Source organism: Ziziphus jujuba, chromosome 3 (genome assembly GCF_031755915.1).
Source record: "Ziziphus jujuba cultivar Dongzao chromosome 3, ASM3175591v1".
NCBI lineage: Eukaryota > Viridiplantae > Streptophyta > Magnoliopsida > Rosales > Rhamnaceae > Ziziphus > Ziziphus jujuba.
Window position 1 is genome coordinate 2499675 of NC_083381.1, and position 21850 is coordinate 2521524.

At 33.1% G+C, this 21850-nt stretch overlaps 1 protein-coding gene and 3 long non-coding RNA genes across 31 annotated transcripts; 1 reads left to right on the forward strand and 3 right to left on the reverse strand.

The window, feature by feature from the left end:
* Positions 1 to 88: 88 nt before the first annotated feature.
* On the reverse strand, positions 89 to 8596 carry LOC107433818 (putative disease resistance protein RGA3). 23 transcript variants are annotated; one of them, XM_048477557.2, is made up of 10 exons: positions 5012 to 8595; positions 4826 to 4892; positions 4645 to 4724; positions 4158 to 4546; positions 3844 to 3926; positions 3549 to 3727; positions 3322 to 3440; positions 2946 to 3051; positions 2010 to 2126; positions 89 to 1916 (listed from the first exon to the last, which is right to left on the reverse strand). In XM_048477557.2, the coding sequence occupies exons 1-2, from the start codon at positions 8490 to 8492 to the stop codon at positions 4828 to 4830; spliced, it is 3546 nt and encodes a 1181-aa protein (XP_048333514.2). In that variant the 5' UTR covers positions 8493 to 8595; the 3' UTR covers positions 89 to 1916; positions 2010 to 2126; positions 2946 to 3051; positions 3322 to 3440; positions 3549 to 3727; positions 3844 to 3926; positions 4158 to 4546; positions 4645 to 4724; positions 4826 to 4827. The 23 variants fall into 23 exon arrangements, with proteins under 23 accessions (XP_048333514.2, XP_048333512.2, XP_060671693.1 ...); XM_048477555.2 differs by having other exon boundaries at positions 3549 to 3731; XM_060815710.1 differs by lacking the exon at positions 3844 to 3926 and having other exon boundaries at positions 4158 to 4219.
* A 2209-nt stretch (positions 8597 to 10805) lies between these two features.
* On the forward strand, positions 10806 to 14424 carry LOC132803218 (uncharacterized). 6 transcript variants are annotated; one of them, XR_009638240.1, is made up of 4 exons: positions 10806 to 11113; positions 11739 to 12254; positions 12351 to 13592; positions 13675 to 14424. It is a non-coding gene; the product is annotated as an uncharacterized LOC132803218 (long non-coding RNA). The 6 variants fall into 6 exon arrangements; XR_009638242.1 differs by having other exon boundaries at positions 10811 to 11113; positions 12351 to 13263; positions 13497 to 14424; XR_009638244.1 differs by having other exon boundaries at positions 10811 to 11113; positions 12351 to 13254; positions 13497 to 14424.
* Positions 14425 to 16599: 2175 nt separating this feature from the next.
* On the reverse strand, positions 16600 to 19949 carry LOC125423331 (uncharacterized). The gene is made up of 2 exons (XR_007241861.1): positions 17592 to 19949; positions 16600 to 17062 (listed from the first exon to the last, which is right to left on the reverse strand). It is a non-coding gene; the product is annotated as an uncharacterized LOC125423331 (long non-coding RNA).
* A 1-nt stretch (position 19950) lies between these two features.
* On the reverse strand, positions 19951 to 21850 carry LOC125423330 (uncharacterized). Its single transcript, XR_007241860.1, has 4 exons — positions 21651 to 21850; positions 21274 to 21412; positions 20540 to 20735; positions 19951 to 20024 (listed from the first exon to the last, which is right to left on the reverse strand). It is a non-coding gene; the product is annotated as an uncharacterized LOC125423330 (long non-coding RNA).

The following is a 21850-nucleotide window of genomic DNA, read 5'->3' on the forward strand; positions in this document are numbered from 1 at the left end:
TCTAGTCTAACTTTATATATATCATATACAGAACTGCTACAGATATATAAAGCCACTAAACCATAAAGAAGAAGTGAAATGTGAAATGTGAAGTAAGTAAGAAAACATTCTTTTAATAAGAATTGTAATATTGGAAACTTTTTGTATATTCCCAAATTACACCTTGCATACATACAACTTTAAGTACATACAAAAGTGGCTAAGTCCCCCAGTTAAAATTAAGAAAAAGAATAAGGGATAATTACCATTATATGCAAGATCTATAATTATAGCACTCGATAAATTAGTGTATAGGGATTTGAAGTTGCTCATCCACTCTGGCATTTCAATCAAATTTTTCACACTCTTAGACTTTAAGTTGTTGCAAGCTCATAACATATTGAAGACCCAGAGGCAGAGTTTCTAACTGAGGTCAATATATCAGATGGAGTGAATGTAGAGCACTTTTCAGGGCTGACCGTAAACTCATCAGTAGCATCGGACTTGTCATGTTGGTGGCATCCATTGGAATGAGAAAGCTGCTAGAAGATGATGCTTCCTCTAAAGCTGGAATGTTTTGCATTGCCTGTTGGAATGGCTTCCACATATTATTTTCCACTGACATTGTTTTCATATTTGGACATAGTGGCAAAAAAGTCAGCTTTGGGCAGCAACCAATAAGCAATTTAGAAAGACGAGGAAATGAATGTGATATGTGGTGATTATGCATTGAAGAGGAATTCTCATCCGCTACTTCCTCCTTCCACCATTCCTTTAGATTGGGCAAATAATACAAGCCTAAGCTCCCCAGAGATGGCAGCTAGAGATAGCAACTCCTCTAGGTGCAATTCCTTGAGAGAATGGAATTGAGTGAGTGGTGGTAGATATTGGCATTCCTTACAATTTTCTATCATAAGATATACAAGACTGGTAAGATATGGAAACCAACTTGAAAACCTGACACCCTCAAAATTTCCGAAATACAACCACTTCAAATTTCGGTGTGTCTGGAGGCCTTCTAGTGTTGCGTCATAGTCCACATCCGCATCCCACCATAAATACAAACTGCTAAGAAGACGTTTTGCAGACTTTGGTATCTTTCTCATTCCCCAAATCATGAATTCCCATAAATCCTCTAAGTTTGTTTAGTTCCATCAAAGTCCCTTAGCTCACCCACCTCACCACTGTCACTATGCCTGGACAGAGAAGAGTCTGTGCCTTCTTTCTTCAACATGAATTTTTTTAATGCTTGAAGATTAGTCAACTGATCTAATCCACTTGGCATATGAGTCAAACTGATGCAATTAGTAATCTCAAGATTTACAAGGTTGACTAGTTTCTTCATGTCCCTTTGTAGCTCTTGGAGTTGTCTGCATTTTGAGAGTTTCCACGTTTGCAGATTTTACAACATGGTGATGGAGTCTTGCAATGCTTTGATATCTTCATTTTGAAAAAGATCTAGATACCTTAGATGCCTCAGTTTACCAATAGAATTTGGCACCATCTTAATTCCCAAACGATGAAGATCTAAAATGCGTACCAACCTAAAAGTTGACACAATTGCATCACAAATTGATTGACCTGGCCTTCCTTGAACTGTACTTGATGACTGACCAAGCAAAAGAATTGTCTGAATCTTATTGGCTTGAGAAAGTGTTGTTGGAATTTGTTGCGATGAATCTAAATGAAAATTAAATCACACATGAGTACTCTTGTCAAAAATAACTCTTTCTCTTTGGCTGTAAAGAAATGCATTTTGTTCCTCCTACTTGTGTTGCATGATCATGCTTGTCTCCAAAAATTCATCTTCATGTAATTCTTGAAAAAATGATCTTCAAAATAAATCAGTAAAGTATTCATGACCCATGTGCACCAAAGACTTAGTTGAATTTGATTGTTTACAAATCCGAGCACCATCCAAAGTTTTACTAGCATTTCTACATTGATTACACAGTCTTTAGTAAATAATTGACAAGATGCAGGCAATACCCTTTGATTAAAAACAAGAATTGAAGATAAAAGAACGGCACCTTAGAAGAAAACTTTGAATCACTATTTTTTGGGAGTTTTGTGTAGCATAAACCTCATTATCCGTCTTCCAATCATAGACATGCTCACCAGTACTCTTCACCATTTATTCTGCAATACTAAATATATATATATATATATATATTTATTTATTTATTTATTTAACAATATGAAACTCCATTTCATATTAGAGGAAGAAACAGATTTAAAACAGAAATTATGAACCATTAGTGATGCATTACAATAGGAAGAAATTCTTTTTACAATTGATGTACTTGGTATGCATTATAGTAGTTGTAGTTTTGTCATGAAAGCCCTATCTAGGCTCATATCCTTTCTCTCTTTTCAGTTCATCAACGTTGTGGCACATGAAATCTGTAATGAATAAAAATCTAATCTGTGCTATGCCTAAGAAAAATACATAAAGATGTTTAAAATTCGGCATATACATTGTCAAGTTATATTTTGAATATTAAGACAAGTGGTCTCAGACACATGACGGATATGCATGAATAAAAATATAGATTGTATTACTCTGACCAAGAAAAATACATTAAAATGTTTTAGATTCAACATACGCATTGCCAAGTTATATTTTGAATACCAAGACAGGTAGTCTCAACTAATAAATAGTCTAAATTCATAATGCAATTCACATACACATATGCATGTACATGATGGATATCCCTTATAAGTTTGTATCTAGTGCATGTGCATGACTACTTTTGCTGGCAATGAATCTAAAATTTGGTTTATGTTACAGATCCATGTATTATGTATTCAGAAGCCATTGTTAGCACCATAGAACTCCAGTGGAAGAAACTTGTTCATGTTCTAGGAATTTGGATTCAAAGAATTTCAAAGAGTTGAAATCTTACTTCTACCTCAACAAGTAAAGCTTCTCCCTTAGAAAATGAAAATTTACAAAACAACTTAACCTTCTTCAACGACTTTGGATTGAGTTGCCCATGCAAGTTCATCAAATGATGAGAATTAAAGGGGATAATCAATAAGTCATCAATTTGCAGCATTGTATTCTGGTTCCTGCACATATACAACACCATAACATCGTACAGTAATTTAACTAGCAGCATAGTTGAGCAACAATAACCATGCATTTTACATGAATGTGTAAGCTTCATGCTCATTCTACAAACTGTAAGGTAAAACCATTGAAAAGTAATTTCACACACTCATATAAGTGGTAGAAATCAATTTGTGGCATGTAAGTTTTCAAAACTGATTATCTGAGATTATATTTAAAAGGAACATGGTCAAAGATTATACTAGGAAAAAATGAATGAGAAGAAGAACCTTTTTTACTGAAGTTAGTTCGTTTCATCGGAAAGCTAGGAATCAACTTCAGTTTCAGCAAAAAAGTGTGGAATTTGTCATTAACAAGCAGTCATTCCCTGTCTTCATGCAGCAAAGGTCTACTGTCAAAAATGGTAGTGTTTGTCAATATAAACAATGATGCCTATTTAGAAGCTAGCTAAGAAAAAGAAGCAAAAGGAGTAGACGATAGAGACTAAAGAGACGACCTTTTTTATGCTATTCTTCAAGCTTTTCTCATGGTCAAGTACTCAAGGCTTCAGAATATAGTTGTAGAGACAGATTCTCAAGAAGATAAGCTCAACTTTTCTCGTGGTGTTTCCTCTGTTGCGTCAGTTTTCCACATCCCTCATTTGGCAAACAAAATTGTAGGAGGAAACTATGCAACCTTCCTGGGATAAAATATGCAACCTTAATTGGCCCTGTTTTTTAAAATGCAACTACCTCCCCCCCCCCTCTCTCTTAAAACCAATAATGAAAATTGTATTTGTGATTTGTGGTTACCATATGGAGTGTCAAATTCCACAGTTTTTATGCATTTCCACTGTCATCTCATCTACCAGCTACTTTGAGATCAAAATTATCATCTATTATAATGAAGTATATGACCAATGAAAATCACACAAACCTTAAAATTTTTGTGCAAGAAAAAAATATTTTGACTTATTTGAACAATGACAAACGACACAGGTTTGCAATAAAATCCAAGCCATTAGCAATACCCTTTGATTTAAAAATAAGAATTAGAATATCTAGGAAGGGCCATTTTGAAGCAAACTTTGAATCACTATTTTTTTGGAGTTATTTGTAACACAAACCTCATTATCCATCTTTTAATCATGACAGAACACCAGCATATATTCATCACCATCTATATATTCTGCAAAAATGGATAAATATACGAAACTTCATTTCATGTTAAGAGAGGAATAAATTAACCTCGAACTGAAATTACCGATCATTAGCACTAACAGAGGATTTTAATTTGACAAACTTATACAAAATTTTGAAATCATTCTCAGCATGGGGGAAGTTAAGAAATTAGCAATAGCAATTCATATTCCTGAACAAGAAGAGGATTATCATTTTCATGTCCCCTAAAAACAACACTATGATGTATAATTAAGCCAATCTTCACTAATGCTGCTAAACCAGCAGGCACATCATAACTTATTTTGCTTTGAACAGTGCAAAATGCTTCATCAACCTGGTTTAAGATGAAAATATTGAAACAATTAATAATAAAAAACTATGATGTTTATATACGAAGATATAAAAGGCACAAGCGAAATGGCTCATAGTTACCTATACTTTAATTTGCCAAGCTTGTTTTATGCTTCAATCCAAAATTAAGTTGGAAATTCTTCAAATATGAAAATTGGATCCTGAAAATAAAAAATAAAATAAAAACAAAAACAATGTCATTAAGTAGAAAACATGTGGCATTTCTTCGTTGCAAAGAAAAAGGAAAGAGGGGCGTAGTTACCATTATGGCATTCCTTTACTGCAAAATCGTGATATCCGAAACTTGTTAAGTATACCCCTATTACATCCTAAGTATACATATAAATTGAGTAGATCATCATAAGTTGAGTGAACAAAAAAATAAAAATAAAAAGAAAAAAAAAGAAAAATAAAAATTTTAAAAATGATGGTGGATTCATGAACGTACCTGAAGAACTGGTGTGGGGTTTTGGGGAAACAGTTAATCTCAAGATCAACTCTGGTACATGAGCAACTTTAGGCCAATCCTCACCTCTTTCTCTTTGGCATCTTTCGTATAAAACAGGACAATCGATGATCGTGAGTTTTTGTAAAGATGTGAGCTGATGTAGTCCTTGTGGTAGTGATCTCAAATTATAGCACTTAACAAATTCAAGTGTGTGTAGGGATTTGAAGTTGCTTATCCACTCTGGAATTTCAGTCAAACTTTCACATGCTATGACTCGGAGTTGTTGCAAGCTCTTAACATGTAGAAGACCAATAGGCAAAGTCTCTAATTGAGGTAAATCTATCAGTTGGAGTGAACATAGACTACTATTCAGGGCTAGCCACGTAAACTCATCAGCAGCATTAGACATGTCAAGTTGGTGGCATCCTTTAATGCATAAATCTTGAAGTGTAGAGGCAAGATGTTGAACACCGGGAGACAAGCACTTCAAGTTACGGCATTTAACAACAGCAAACTCTCTGAGAGAAGTGAAATTTTTAAGCCATTCGGGAAGAGACTTTAAATCATCAACTCCGTGAAGGCGAAGATCACTCAAGTTAGAGAAAGGAATGAGAGAGCTGCCGGAAGATGATGCTTCCTTTAAAGCTGGAATGTTTTGCATTGCCTGTTGGAATGGCTTCCATGTATTATTTTCCACTCCCATTCTAACTATATTTGGAGATAGTGGCAAAAAAGTCATCTTTGGACAGTCACCAATAAGCAATTCTGAAAGACGAGGAAAAGAATGTGATATGTAGTGATTATTTATTGAAGAGGAATTCTCATCCACTACTTCTTCCCTCCACCATCCTTTTACATTGGGCAAATAACGCATCATTAAGCTCTCCAGAGATGGTAGAATTGTTGTAGATGGCATAAAGGGCTCCTCTGAAATATACTCCAGAGAATCCAATTCCATTAGGTGCAATTGCTTGAGAGAATGGAATTGAGTTAGTGGTGGTAGATATTGGCATTTCCTACAATTTTTTATCTTGAGACATACAAGATTGGTAAGAGATGGAAACCAACTTGAAAACCTGACACCCTCATAATTTCTTAAATACAACAGCTTCAAATTTGGGTGTGGCTGGAGGCCTTTTATTGTTGCTTCATAGTCCACATCTCTTTTCCAGGTTAAACACAAACTGTGAAGAAGACGTTTTCCCATTAAATTTGCAGACTTAGCATCTTTCTCATTCCCCAGATTGCGAATTACCATTTCTCCTCTAAGGTTGTTTAATTGCATCAAGTCCCTTAGCTGACCCACCTCAGCACTGTCACTATGCCTAGACAGAGAAGATCCTGTGCCTTCACTCTTCAGCACGAATGCTGTTAATGTCTGAAGATTAGTCAACTGATCTAATCCACTTGGCATATGAGTCAAACTATTGCATTTAGTAATCTCAAGATTTACAAGGTTGACTAGGTTCTTCATGTCCCTTGGCAGCTCTTGGAGTTGTCTACATTTTGAAAGTTTCAATGTTTGCAGATTGTACAATGTGGTGATGGAATCTGGCAATGCTTTGATATCTTCATTTTGAGAAAGATCAAGATACCTTAGATGCCTCAGTTTACCAATAGAATTTGGCACTACCTTAATTCCCAAATTATGAAGATCCAAAATGCGCACCAGCATAAAACTTGACACAAGTACATCACAAACTGATTGATCTCGTCCGCCTTGAACTGTACTCGATGACTGACCAAGCAAAAGAATTGTCCGAATCCTTTTGGCTTGAGAAAGCGTTGTTGGAATTTGTTGTGATGAATCTAAATGAAAATTAAAGGACACATGACGAGTACTTTTGTCAAAATTAGTTTTTCTCTTTGGCTGCAAAGAAATGCATTTTATTCCTCCTACTTGTGTTGCAAGATCATGCATGAGGTCATGCATTTTACATTTTGTATTTAAAAATTCATCCTCATGATGTTCCTGAAAGAATGATCTCCAAAGTAAATCCATAAAGTACTCACGACCTGTGTCAAACAAAGACTTAGTTGAATCTGATTGCTTAACAAATCCAAGTGCCATCCAAACATTTATTAGCATCTCTACATTGATTTCATAATCTTTAGGAAATAAGTGACAAGATGCAAAACATTGCTTCAAATGAGAAGGGAGATTATCGTAGCTAAGTTTCAGGGTTGGTAAAATATCATTTTGAGGGACTCTTGAAAATTCCATTTCAAGGAAGGATAACCATTCTGTTTCTGAATTTTTAAAATATAACATCCTTCCTATTGTCCTTATAGCAAGAGGAATCCCTCCATATTTTTTAACAATTTGCTTTCCAATCTCCACAATATTAGAATTGCTTGCCTCATGTCCATGCTTAAAAGCCATCTTCTCAAATAAAGACCAAGATTTGTCTTTATCTAGTCCCTCTAAGATATATGGCTCCGATGTACTCATAATTTCACTAACTCTTGCACTCCGAGTAGTTACCACTATTCTACTCGCTTTTGCACAATTTGATAATAACATTTTCAAACTCAGCCATAATCCATCATTTTCATTCCACACATCATCTAATACAAGGAGATACCGCTTTACTTTTATTTCTTTTTGAAGCTCCATTCGCAGTTGTTCCATCTCCATGTTTTTTAGGTCCTTATCGGTAGCAAATTTAAGAATTTTCTCAACAAGCAATCTCACATTGAAATCGTTTGAGACACACACCCACATTCTTAAATCAAAGTTCTTTTGAACTGTCTCATCATTATACACCAGTTGAGCAAGTGCAGTTTTTCCCAACCCTCCAATACCAACTATGGAAATCACCGCTAAGTTCTCTTCAATATTTTCATCTAGCAAGAATTTCATGATCGCCATTTTATCTTTATCTCTCCCAATAACTTCTTCTTCAGGGACATAAGAGTGAGTATCCTCCCTCATTCCAGTGACAACTCTACTCTCCTCATGTCTCTCATCTAAATGGAATTGCCTATCGTCTCTAATCACAGCTAGGCGTTTATTAATACCTTTTATTTTGTGACCTAGCTTGTGTTGAAAGGCAAGTTGGTTAGAGGTAGAGAAGAAAGTACATACCTGCTTGGTCATTTCACTTCCAAGCATCCTTCTTTGTTGTAGCACAGCCGCCTCAGTGTTCAACTCGTCCATCAAGTCATCGGCATCAAAAACAACATCTTCAAGCCTCTTTAGCCAGTTTTTGATTTGATGATTGTGGTTCTGCTTCTCCTCTGCATCGAGAAGTACTGCTTTTATTGTGGAAATGGTGTCTTCGAGTCCTGAAAGCTCATGCTTGACACACCTCAGCAATCCAACTTCTTGCACAGCTGCAGAAGCTAACCATTCAATGATCTCCTTGGCAATAGCTGAGAGGACAATCTCCGCCATGGGTTTGTTGGAAAGGTACGCAGAAAGCAGAAAATTAGTTTTCAAGGTATGTAAGAGATAGGTGATTATGCTGTGGAGAACCATTTATTTATATGTCTTGCTTTTTACGTTATTTGAACTCAAATTACAAAATGACAAAAGTAAAAGAATTTCCATTTTCTTTGAGTTTTAAATCTATCTTTTCAAAATTAAAAGTAGACCATCAGTGAGTTACCTCGGGAAGAAAACTAAAAGAATTAAAAATGAATGACATTTAAGAAGCAAATTTGGAATAATTCAAAATTTTGGGGTGGGGGGTAGGTACGGTAGGAAATATATATATATATATATTTTTTTTTTTTTCCAAAGTAAAGGAATGAATTACATATAATAATAACTTGTTTTATTAAAATTAACTTTTTTTTTCCTTTTTTTAATTATTTATTATATAATAATAAAAGTTTGATGCGGTAAGATTCCATGAGGATTTATTTATTATCTTTTGACATTTCCATGGGATGTTATGGAGTAAACTTGTAGCTGACAGTCTACATTATCAAAATAATCACATTATTTACCAAAAAAAAAAAAAATTAATAAAGCTTAAATAGGAAAGAAAAAATTAAAAGAAAAATCTAAGATTTGCATGGAACCACTTATTAATATTGTTCGAGTAAATATTTTTTATAAAGTTGTTTGAAATTATTTAACCACATGTGGCAACTAATATGATAGCACAGGTCTTTTTCATGTACCAAAATTCTCCCTCTCTTCTTCCATATAATTATCTCAGTTACATGTAATTCAAAAAAAAAAAAAAAAAAAGAATATATGTAAATGTTTCATAAATTATACGCAATTAAATGTTGATTTATATTATATTGTAAATTTTAAAACACATCATAGCACGGTCATATATATATATATATATATATTTATATATTAGTTTTAGCAACGTGCAATGCAGAGAGATTTGATTAAAATTAATTATATTCAATTGGCATATTATTATTTTTTATATTATAAATTATATGTAAATAAAAAGTTTTAAAGAGTTATCCAATTTGTTAAATTTTTGGGTACCAATTTTCTTGTTTATTATTTATACATGGCAAAAACTTTTTATTTGAAGATTTATTTTGATTAGAAGTGTTGTTTATCAAATTAAATTAAATTTAAAGCTTATTTCTTTTAATTTTTTTGGTAATTAAGTTTATTACTTTTATTAATATATGAAAGATGGTTGACAAAGAGAGAGAGAGAGAGAGAGATACTTTAACAATAAATATATAAAAGACGTTGTGGAACCCAATGCTTCCCTTGTCAATTCTTCCATGGCTTCATGTTTTTAAACATTATTTGAAAGGTCAAAAATAATGACGAAAGTGAAAAAGCTTCCTTTTCCTCATTTTTAAAATAGAAAATGACAAGCGATATTTAAGCAGTGTCCTATCAGTTATGCAATGTATTATAATTAGCCCATGAAAACGTGGCTAGCATTCTTGAATGGAAACAAAGTTGCTTGAAAGACTGAATATGATATATAGTGACTTTTTTTTTTTTTCTCTCTCTTTTATTATTATTATTATTATTAATTTTTTTTTTTTTGGGTTCAAGATTTTCAATATTCACTGTTTCAAATAATTTTCAACCTCATAAATAGTTAGATAATTTTTTGTCAAGATTTCAAGATCCACTATTTCAAAGGATTTTCAATATCATTAAGATGGTTAGATAATTATTTATTATTGGGTTAAGATTTCAACATCCGCTATTTTATATAGTTTTATATCCTAGTCGTTGTTCCAGTGTTTCACCTTCAAAGCTTGGAAAAAATATACCTCTTGGTTCATGATGTTTATGAGTTTTTGTTTTCTTTTCAACCCCAAGAACACAAAAAAAAAAAAAAAAAAAAAAGGGAAAAAAAAGAGTTTTTGTTCTCTTATTATTGAGTGACTCAAGCTTGAGATGAATGGTTTGTTTTGTGGTGTTTGGGAAAGAAACTTTTGAGTGAAATAATTTCTTTGTTGTTGCCGAAATCGGTTTTTAGATTCTGGTTGTTAGTTGTAGATCTAATTTTGTGTTTTTAAATTCAGGTTGCCAATTGTAAATCTTACTTTTCATCCACTTAAGCATAGAGATGACATATTACCCCGATTTGCCCCATCCCCATGGTGCTCATCTTTAACGGGGCAAAAATTCCCTACTTAATTGGGATGGCAAAGTGGGACAGCGTAAATTTTTTTTGGGCCCTGGGTCGAGGTTGAGGTGGGGCTACGGAATATGGTCCTCACCCCTTGCCCCTACCCATTCACATATATATAATAAAAACTAGGGGTATTTAGCCTAATGTCCTTTTTTCTAGAAACATGATGAAATATAACCTTTTCATTGAAATAATTTTTGTTTTACCCATTGATTTTTTAATATGCCTAAGTTACCCTTATTTAATATAAAACCAAGTAAAATTCATTTTTTTTTCTGGTAAAACACCAGCTTCACTTTGGTTCTTCAAATCGTTGTTAGCATTTCTTTCCTTAACAAAGCTTTCAAACTCCTCAACCTGCCATTGAACCGTTCGAAAGCAGCCTTTATAACAGGATCTTCATTCCAAATAGCCTTTGACTGACTGTCAAGGTACTCTTCATCTTGGAAATGGTTCGACAGAATATCCAAAATTGCCATCACTCTTGTCGCTTGGTCGCACTGTAGAAGCACCCATTCAGGTCTCTTCAAGAACTTTTTCCCATGTATCAAGCTTTTTTTTCTTTTTTTTCCAAATAATCCAACTAAAAAAATACACAAATAACTAAAGTGAGGGATGCTTTTCACGGAGAAAGAACAAAGCTAAGAGAAGAAAGCAGACGTTTTTTTTTTTTTTGTTTTCAATGGGAGATTATATGTGGAAAGAAGGAAGAAAGAGTGCAGGAATTTAGGACAAAATAGGTGTAGGATTATCCGACGAAGGGAAAAGAAAAAAAAAAAAAAAAAGGGGACACTCAAGTTATTTTAAATTTTTTTAAGGACAAAATAGATAAAAAAAAGATAAATTAAAAAAGTACGAGAATGTATGGGTATATTTTATTAACCCCTCCCAAGAGAGGGGTAATGGGCTGAATTTCCCTAAAAACTATTAGGAAAATTTGGTCTGTTTCCTTTATTGGAAGGCCGTTAAGGATATTTACCCTTCCACTTTCAAATTTGTTTGTTTTACCCTTTTGTATCTATTTTATCCTCCATAAAAATATAAAATGACATGAAAGTCCTCTTTTTTTTTTTTTTTTTTTTTTTCTAAAACCCTAAATCCTAAATTTCATCTTCTCTAACTCAATATCCCTCTCAATTTCGAAGGAGCAAGAAAGAAAACAAACGGAGTAGGATAACCAAGGCAAAAAAGCAAGCAAGAAAAAACTGAAAGAGAAAAAGTTAACTGCAACAACCATGTCTTTTGAAGATCGGTGCAAGGCTTGCATAAATCGTTAATTTGGCAGGGACAAAGTGGATGAGTTTACATGGAGGAGGGCATACCCTTTGGAGCAGCCGAAGGAGTACGATGATGTCAAAAGTGAGATTGAGAATAGGAAGGATTTTCTACAATGTCAAGCACACCTACACCGATTGCCACCTGAGGAGGTGGAGAGGCTAAACCAAGAAAGTTTCTTCTAACCTAATAATAATAATGATGACGATGGTGATAATAATTTTGATATTTAATATATTGATGTTAAGTGTTTTTTTTTTTTTTTTTTTTTTTTTTTATAAAAAAATAGGTAGATCATGTTATTTTAAGGGGACTATGAGTATAGTTTGATGATGATTATGAGCAATTGAAGTCTACTGCCCATTTTAGGAAGCTTTTATCAATTGGTATGAAAGCTATATATACACAAACTAACTAATTTTATCAGGTGAATTATCATTTTTTTTTTCTGATTTTCTTTCATAATGATGCATTTTTTGTAGACCACAACCCTCCAATTGATGAAGTTATCAAAGCAGGTGTAGTCCCTTAGTCTGTTAAATTTCTTGGAATGTATAATATGCCCCAAATGCAAGTAATAGACTTACTCATAATTGCTTTATTTGACCCTTTCTTTCTTTTTCTTCTTTTTGGTTCCTATCCAAATAAATGAATTTAAGGGAAATAGTAAATATGCTTCAGTGACTACCAAATAAGGGTAGAATTAGTTTCAAAATACCAAACTAGAATGATTTCAATACAATAGGGAAAATGTTATCTCAAAAAAAGATTAATGGAAAGTGAAGAGTAGAAAAAGCATGATGACTTGAACATCTAGATGGTACTAATTTAGTTATGAGAACATTTAAATTTCTCCTTTGTATTGATGGCTAACATTTGATGTAACTATTAAATTGCCCTAAAAAAGTTATAAATAAATATCTTGTCCTTCTTTTTAGTTTAAGGTTATAATTCCTGCAAGATTTTTTACTTGGTGTTTAATGTATTCAGTGTTCATTGAAGCTTACTGATTAGTTGTTTCCCAGATGAAGAAGAAAAATCAGGACCTATTATACTCCATTTAGACTCATTAGGACTTCACTCTAGCATATCAGTTTTTCAAAACATTAAGAGGTGAGAAGAGAAGAGAAGAGAAGATCTTCTGAAATTGTGGAGTAGGAATAATCTGGTCTGATATATTAATTGTACGTGTGCAACTTTTAGTAGTTATCTATTGCTAGATTTGACTTTTATGTATATTTAATGCCTGTGTAAGAAGTAAATATCTGGTAAATTTATTTAATATTGAATATTTTGTTTGTATTCATATCTAAAAGGTTTTGAAAGTGAGAGAAGCATTGGACTATATCATAACAGTGAAGCAAGCAAATGACCTTTGAGACATTGGTAATTTTGGTAATGTGTTTGTTGATTATGCTTACAAGAGTTACTTTGTCCCTGAAATAAATAGACTAATGTTCACTTATGAATCCTGGTACATGTGCCTAATAATTGTGTGAATGAACAATTTAATATAGATATGTTATGTTCTACATATGGTCACCTTGATATGTTTAAAATATTGGTCTTGCTGGGCTTGGGAGTACTCAAATTGAAATGTTTCTTATTTCCTTTAATGTTTTTTGCAGCATATTGACACTATTTTGTATTTCATAAGAAAATGGCGGTTTGAGAATGAGAAGGTGTTCACCCACAACTATGCCATATTAGACACGTTATTTTGGGTAAGATGATGGGATGTTACTGTGCTGCTTAATGTTATATTGATAACATTTTATATTGTATCTATGGTAATCAATTTGGCAGTCATCCATCGAAGGGTGTTATCCCAAAATGGGAGGCATCTCGAAGCATATATTTATGTGATTCCACATTGCGAAGCTATGTGCATGGGAAGTCACCCAAACCTAGCATGCCGTGTTGGAGAGGAGATTGTGTAAATCTATACATATATTTAAAAAAATGCTCACTAAGTTTCCCAATTTGTGGATAATGAGGTTACATGCTAATTTTTAGGTGTACATCCCTATCAACAATGGAGGTGTCCATTGGTTGGTAGCATGTGTGGACTTGAAGGCTCGATATATTAATTTATATGATCCAAATATCGAAAATAAATATGTCCATACTAGAGAGCTAGAAAATGAGAATTGCCTTAGGTTTATGCTGCCTTACTTATTGAGGGATGGGGGATATTACGAGAAGAATCCGGACGTGCCTCCCACTTTAGATCCATTCATGATGACCATGATCAAAGATGCACCCCAACAAGATAATGGGTATGAATGTGTTATCATTTCCAACCACTTCTATTGCTGTTGTTTAACTGTGCTTACGTGTGGAAATGCACATGGTTGGTTTTCATTAATGCTATTCTGCAGGGGTGATTGTGGCGTCTTCGCTTTGAAATTTATTGAGCATAGAAGCAGTGAGGAGAACCTTTTATTTGGCCTGGAAGACATTAGTTGGTTTAGGAAAAAATATGCTATTGAGTTGTACGTTAATAAATTTCAATGTAGATCATGTTTAATGTTATGGCACCCTATATTAATGTTATCTTAATATGCTGAATCTAGCTTTACTAATGATAACCGTCGACAAAATAAGACCCTCGGAAGTGATAAAAATTCAAACAAAGATAATTACCAATGATGCATCGGTAATTCCCAATGAAGATGCGTCTATCTGTAATTACCGATACGCTTTCAGTAACATCAATTCACATATTTTTTTGACTCCAAAGAGTTCGCTAATGTGTGTTTCTGGCAACAACATGCAAAATATACATTCATCAATGACCCTAAAAAGAAAAAATCCCAAAATTTCAGAAAAAGTTCTTAAATTGGTAAAAAAATTTGATTACCCTAGAGCCTTCGGTAATTACCGATGAAACCTACGGTAATCAATTTGTAGTTGTTTAAAAAATTACCGTAGTTTTCATCGGTAATTACCGAAACCCCTATGGTTATCACATTTTACCAATTTTTGGCCCCCACAAGTCCCCTAATATGTGTTAAACGCAACAACATGAAAAATATACATTCTTTAATGATCCTAAAGAGAAAAACCCCAAAAGTTTTGAAAATTTCTCAAATTGGCATAAAATTTGATTATCGTAGGGCCTTCGGTAATTACCGATGAAATCTACGGTAATCAATTTGTCCTTGCTTGAAAAATGACCGTAGGTTTCATCGGTAATTACCGAAACCCCTATGGTAATCAAATTTTACCAATTTTTTGGCCTCCACAAGTCCCCTAATGTGTGTTAAATGTAACAACATGAAAAATATACATTCTTCAATGATTCTAAAAAGAAAAAACCCCAAAAGTACTGAAAAAGTTCTCAAATTGGCATAAAAATTTGATTATCGTAGGGCCTTCGGTAATTACCGATGAAACCTATGGTAATCAATTTGTAGTTGCTGAAAAAATTATCGTAGATTTCATTGGTAATTATCGAAGGTCCGATGGTAATAAATTTTTTTTGCCAATTTGAGAACTTTTTCAAAACTTTTGGGGTTTTTTTTTCTCTTTAGGATCATTGAAAAATGTATATTTTTCTACATGATTACCGAATGTTGGGTCCAACAAATGTCACGTAATCCATCTTCGCTACGATCAGTGTTGACCTCAACCTCAAATTGTTCATCTTTATCATAATCAGGGCCACGATATTCATTCATATCATTAATGTCAAAGCACTCATTATCATGATCATGTTCCACAGATTGCACATCGCTTTCACAAATTTGATTTTCAGAAAGTCCAGGTTAAGTTTCTGGCACATGAAGTTTAATCGCTGGGGACTACATGTCAGCATCAGAGGTACATATAGCTGTCTCTGGAACTTCAGATAATGGGGCAACAGTCATAAATCCTGAACTTTTAGGTATGCTATTCACAACCAGCAGTATTAATACTCTGTAGAACCCTGGATAACACATCAACAATAAGTGGAGATCTGTCTTGAGGTCTGTGTGAACTATACTCTTCTATAAAACTTTCTAGGTCTTCCTCATTTTCCACAACGTATGGCTCGCATGATAAACACATATGGTATATAAACTTGAAGATTAATTGATGTTGTGTAGAATACAACTTGAGAGCATTGTAGACAACATCTTTAAGTTTTGCCAACGTACAATTCCTTTTGATACGTATAATCGTTGTTCTTTGACATTGATATCTCTAAGTACCTTCAGAACATAAACTCCATGTTCCATCATAGAACAGTAGAATTGAAATTTGTGACATTGAGCACAAAGGGTTGACTAATTCAAAACAGAATAAATATCTCCTTGTCACAAGCTTGTGGTAATTCGTGAGGTCGTATGACTAAAAATAATTGCAATTGTAGAATCTTTGCTGGAAGGTTTAACTATAATCTTGAAGCAAATTTAATGAAAAAATACAAATGCAATTTCAAAAAATAATTACAGAAAATAAGCCTAACAATTATGTTTAAATGTTGCATATTAGCGCCTAGTAGAATAGTTAATAACTCCTGACAGACATAGTGGATCAAGGAGAATAAGATGTCAAGTTTGTGACACATGTGCTAAATCATAACATAACATAACTACTGTCTCCAAACTATGCATACTACTTAACTCTCAGGTCCCACACTTCCCCAACATAGACACAAAAGAGAAAAATACATAGTCAGGGTCTAATAATTAGCAATTTCTCAAAAAGAAAATATAATAGAGGCACTGGAAAAGAAGTAAGAGCTAAAAAATGAAAACAGAAATTGCTACTGGATTTGAATTCAAGCTGCAAAAGCTTAAAACTTACTACAGGTCATTTACACGATGAGAAGTCCATCTCTCAACATTTATAATAGACAACAGCTCAATATTTTGGTAGTTCTAGTTTATGATGCTACTATTCCTCGAAATTCTTCACTCACAATTAAAGCAGCTAAGACATCCATGAATGACGCTTTATCTGCTTCTTTAGAATACTCTGTTTCTTCTTTCACATAAGAATCAGGTAACTCATCATCACAATCCAAAGCATCAATGTCAGTGGATTCCGCCTCAGCTTTGTCATCCTCTTCATCCTCAACATATGCTTTATATGTCAGTCGAAGTAGTATTTCTCCATAAGAACTCTTTCTAAAAAGTCCTTAGCCTCTTTGCAACACTACAATCTTGTCTATTGACAGAGTGTCTTGGAGAGATCCTAGATCAACCTATAAATTTCATTGTATGAAAAAGCTATTTATACAGTGAATTTGTAAAAGTAAACTGTAACATAGAGCGAACCAAATAGACCCATGCATATGATAGCTTTAGTCTATGTCAAGTCACAAAAAGAAAAATCATTAGCTTTCACTTTTCTTCTATAAACCATCAAATTTACAAAACTACACCCTTTTTTCTGTTCTTCTTAAACTTTTTGTTTCCCAACAATACTAGATAATAAACATAAGAAAACCAGCCTTAGACCGCTTTAGGTCATGATTATGTTTATGAATAACACGGTGAAAAATGCCACAAGAATAAGGTAGTTACCTTTCCTATACCAATTGTTAAATCTGTAAATCCAAGAGAATCCTTCACTTGTATGGATAACTTTTGTTTTCTAGGGTTCATAGCAAGCATATGAAAATCTTGCCAGCAAGCACATATATATATATAAAAACATATATGATCATTTAGAAAAACTTTTACAAATTCATTTAAACACAGACGTCGAAGCAGAATTACAAGGACCTTTACCTGATTCCAAATTGGTTCACCAAGAGGTCCAATGACTGTGGTTTGGCTGTTCTTTTTGCTGCATATGGCTTGGTCCCCTAGGCTGTAAATAACATATGGATCGGTCTTGCCTGGAAAGAAAGTTCCAAACTAAAACTTCAAGAGGAACCAACAAGAGATATTTGGGTGAATATTAACCAGATATGTACATAAATATCAATGCAATCTAGTCAAGAATAATATGATGCAAAATTTCGAACAAACCACAAATCAGCTAAAAATCTAAAAGGAGAAAACATATCAATGACTAAAAGTAGCTAAATTTCACTAATACATAAAGCATAATGTAATTATCTTGTGAAATACATATAGATAAAAGCATATAGTTGTTAGCATAGAAGAAATAACAAAGCTTTCGAGCGTCCACAATGGTTACTGATAATTATCCAACAAAATCCTTGTTCCTTTCTTGCATATTCCCTGGTTTTAAATCATTTGGAACTAGGCCAACTACCTTCTTTTCCATTCCTATTTTCACATTGATACCAAGATCAATTACCATAATATCTTTAAAAAAATTTAACCCAAAAAATCATCAAATTGTAGTAAAACAATGAAAGTCTTAAAAGAAAAGATACTTGCATTGATTCAATATATTGAGCCATAAATTGCAAGACATATAGTGTAAATAACAATAGCATAATTAAATACATTATAAATTCACAAGCTTCAAGTTCTTCGAGTCTTTTGCCAATTAAAAGCTTATTGCTAAAAGAACAAACCAACAAGGTGACTATGGAATTACAAGTCCATGCTCCTTTCCTTCTCCTATGCATCCATTTGCAAAATCAAATAAAGAATTTGCTAGAATCATGAATATATTTGAAATGCTTAAATGAAGTATGATATTTTACTACAGTATTTTTGGCAAGAACAAGCTCCATATGGCCCAAGCACAGCATATTAGCATGATAATACAACAAAGGACGAGAAAAATTTTCAGCTGGCAAACTTAGAAATGAAGAATAAAATTGTCTTCTAAATTAAATTCAAAGGACAAGTCATAACCCAATGAATTATGGCAACTTGATAAAATTTAAATGAAAATGCCACCACTTAAAAAGACATTAATAATGATTACCATAGCATCTATTTATATTATAAACCTTTTTCCTTCAGGAAGCATAAATATTAAATTAACTATATATGGTGTGTTCGAGTTAAAGTTAAATGAATATATTAGCAAGAATTGGTGAAATTATTTGACTACAGGTAGTTCTCAAATATAGGGTGCTTATTGAAGTTTTCTATTCTTTTTTTGGTATATGGGAGCTTATTCAATTTTCTTGGGGGAAAAACAAACAAAACATTCTCATGAATATTACCAACTCTGCAAGCAACAAGATAATGCAGATGACAAATGTAAATCATATAAAAGAAAACAAAGTAAAGAAGTATGACAACCGTCATTAAGTCCAAATGTTTATTTGATGCAGTGTTTCATTTACTTTTATGGCCTAATAACCATGTTTAGCAGTTTTCACCACAAGACATCAAGTCTTTCCAATCTTTATATAGTTATGTATGAAAAAATAGAGCCATAGTAGGAAGCATGTGCCACTTTCTCAAGAAAGTGATTCAAGTCACTTTAGTGACCTTATAATTTCATTGGAATTTTACAAGCCACTTTTAACTTGCAGTTACTTTTTAGTTATAAAATTCAAACAAACTCACAAACTTAGACATTTTGCTTTCAAAGTTGAATCATGTTGTCTTCTTATATTCAAATTTAACAAACATAAACCCCATCCTATCTTCTAGATTTTAGATCATAGTTTGAAACTTATCAAGATATACAAACCATTAGATGATAATCATAAAGTTAACTTAAAACATTCTTTTAAGTTTAAAATATTTAGGCTTCTTCATGTACATGAACAGAATATGGTTGGATAAATTACTTAGGTTATAGATGAAGACATGATTTTTACTATTTCTCAAGCTTGTAATCTAAAATCTAGCTGCTGCACTATACTATCCTAAGTTACTTACTCTTAATCAATTAGCTTTTCAATTAACACAATAAAAAAATATACTCATTGCCAGCAACCATAGGTTAAGAAGTACACAAATAAATCTAAAGATTACAATCACAAAACCATAAATAAAAGATAATTGGCAGCAAATAAAGAACCTCAAACACCACATGCTTTAGATGTTAATGGTCAATGGTAAAGAGCAAACCACAATTTTACCTAAATTTTACATAGATCTAACAATTGCACTAATGTGGAGCAATATTACAAATAGAATATATGAATGTTAAATGTATATGAGCGATTGCACAACCTAAATTTATGTCAAAAGATGATTTGAATAACTTGCCTGAACCAAATCCTTTTCGTCTATGAGTCCCTTGACAGTTCCACCTTTAACCAATAGCTTAAACAATATCTACAAATCATTCAGGGATAAATTTAGAAATAAATAGAATCATAAGCTGTCAAAAAGGACAAATTATCTGCCACAGCAAAAAAAAAAAATAATAATAATAAAATAAAAAATTAAGGGCTTTCTTTCTTCCTATCTGTAAATGAACTAAAACAGTAGTACACCCCAGAAAGACATTTTTCAAACACAAAACCCATTAACAAATGTCTGAGTGGCCCATTTACGTAGCACTAGCATCAAATGACTTGGGTAGTATTACTATTTTGATAAATCCCCAGTGCTTATATCGCACGAACGGATAGATAGAATATTTTTATAATGATAAATTATTAAAGACTAGAGCTAGCTTTTTAAGTCCAATAAGAAACAAAAAGATAGAAAAGATTTGGGGAAAGTATAGACTAGTGAACCAACCATTTCAAAACACTGCAGATACAATATTCAATTCAATGAAACAATTGAGAATATGAAGATAGCATATTATATCTATCATAAGCATTTAACAAGCAAATGTCTACCTCTTTTCCAATTTTCCCACTAATAATACCAGCTTGTATTAAAGCTATCAACTCAGCCAACCTGAGGCGTCAGCTTAATCTCATCAATAGTCAACTTTTTATTTTTCATATAGGCAGCAATATCACCCATAATCCAGTTGGCAGCCGATTTCACATCTGGTCCCTTTGCAATGGTAGCATCAAAATACTTTGTAACCTAAACATTCATTTATCAATAGCTCATTTCAGACCATTATGTAAAGAACATGCTATTGAAACATTATAACGCAGTAATTATTTGAATATCAAGGTATACGCTTGGATGTCTCTTTAGAGTCAGATTTAATTGAATGCCTAAAAGCATAGTATTATAGGATCGATATTCATGAAATAAGTCAACACTGGAATAGATGTCATGAGATTCCAATAGTTGTAAAATGTCCTGCTAAGGGTTATCGACTCATAATCATTTAGTTAAATGCGTTTGGCTATAAAAGGACCATGGATGCATTATATTGTATTTAGAAGGAAAAGAATTAAAAAGTGATATAAAAAGCTATTACATTCTTTCTTCAAACATAACATTAGAAAAGATGAACTATAATGAGTTGTAAACTATAGAATGATATTCTTTTCATCATACAGCATTAAACATGGAAAGGCGATGACTAATTGACTATTGAACTATGATTACAGAAAATATATAAACTAAAAAAACTGCTTGAAATGTAAATCTTACCAAATATAAAGATTACCTTCTGTAACTCATTGCTCAGTGCGAGATTTTACCAGATTTAGCATCATTTTCAGTCTCGTAGATTCAAAGTCAGAGAGTGCACAAAAAATCGACGATGATGCTAATGAATTTGATCTTTTAAATGGTATAGTTAGTTGCTGAGAAAATGTGGGAAAAGGAAAATTTTAGTAACCGCTTCTAATTCCATTTAGGATCCAAATGGGAAAGAAACCAAAAAAAAAAAAAAAAAAAAAAAAAAATTTCCAGAAAACAAAATGAAAATTGGATGAGGTTGTTGTTTTAGTTATTTGAATGAGAAGTAGAGGAATGGGAAGAGTGGTGAGAAGAAGAAGAAGAAGCAGAGGAGTAGGAAGGAGCAAGGAGTTTGTTGTAGACCTGCTCGTCGACCATGTAGATGTCGAAGGTGTCAACTCCAAGGGCCAAGACCGGGAAGGGCATGGTGGAGCTTATTGCTAAGCCTAGGATGCTTTCTCCACTAGTCCCTCCTCTTGACGAACTCTCTAGTAGCTGCTGCGCCATTCTCTCTCACTTTTTCTCCCTCTTTTCTTTGTGCCCCATTCAAGAGAAAAGTAGCT

Coding starts and splice junctions, on each gene's coding strand:
- LOC107433818 (XM_048477566.2), bottom strand. CDS start 8,492: ATGGTTCTCCACAGCATAATCACCTATCTCTTACATACCTTGAAAACT. Junction 4,893..5,011: donor ACCCCACACCAGTTCTTCAG/GTACGTTCATGA, acceptor ATGTATACTTAG/GATGTAATAGGGGTATACTT.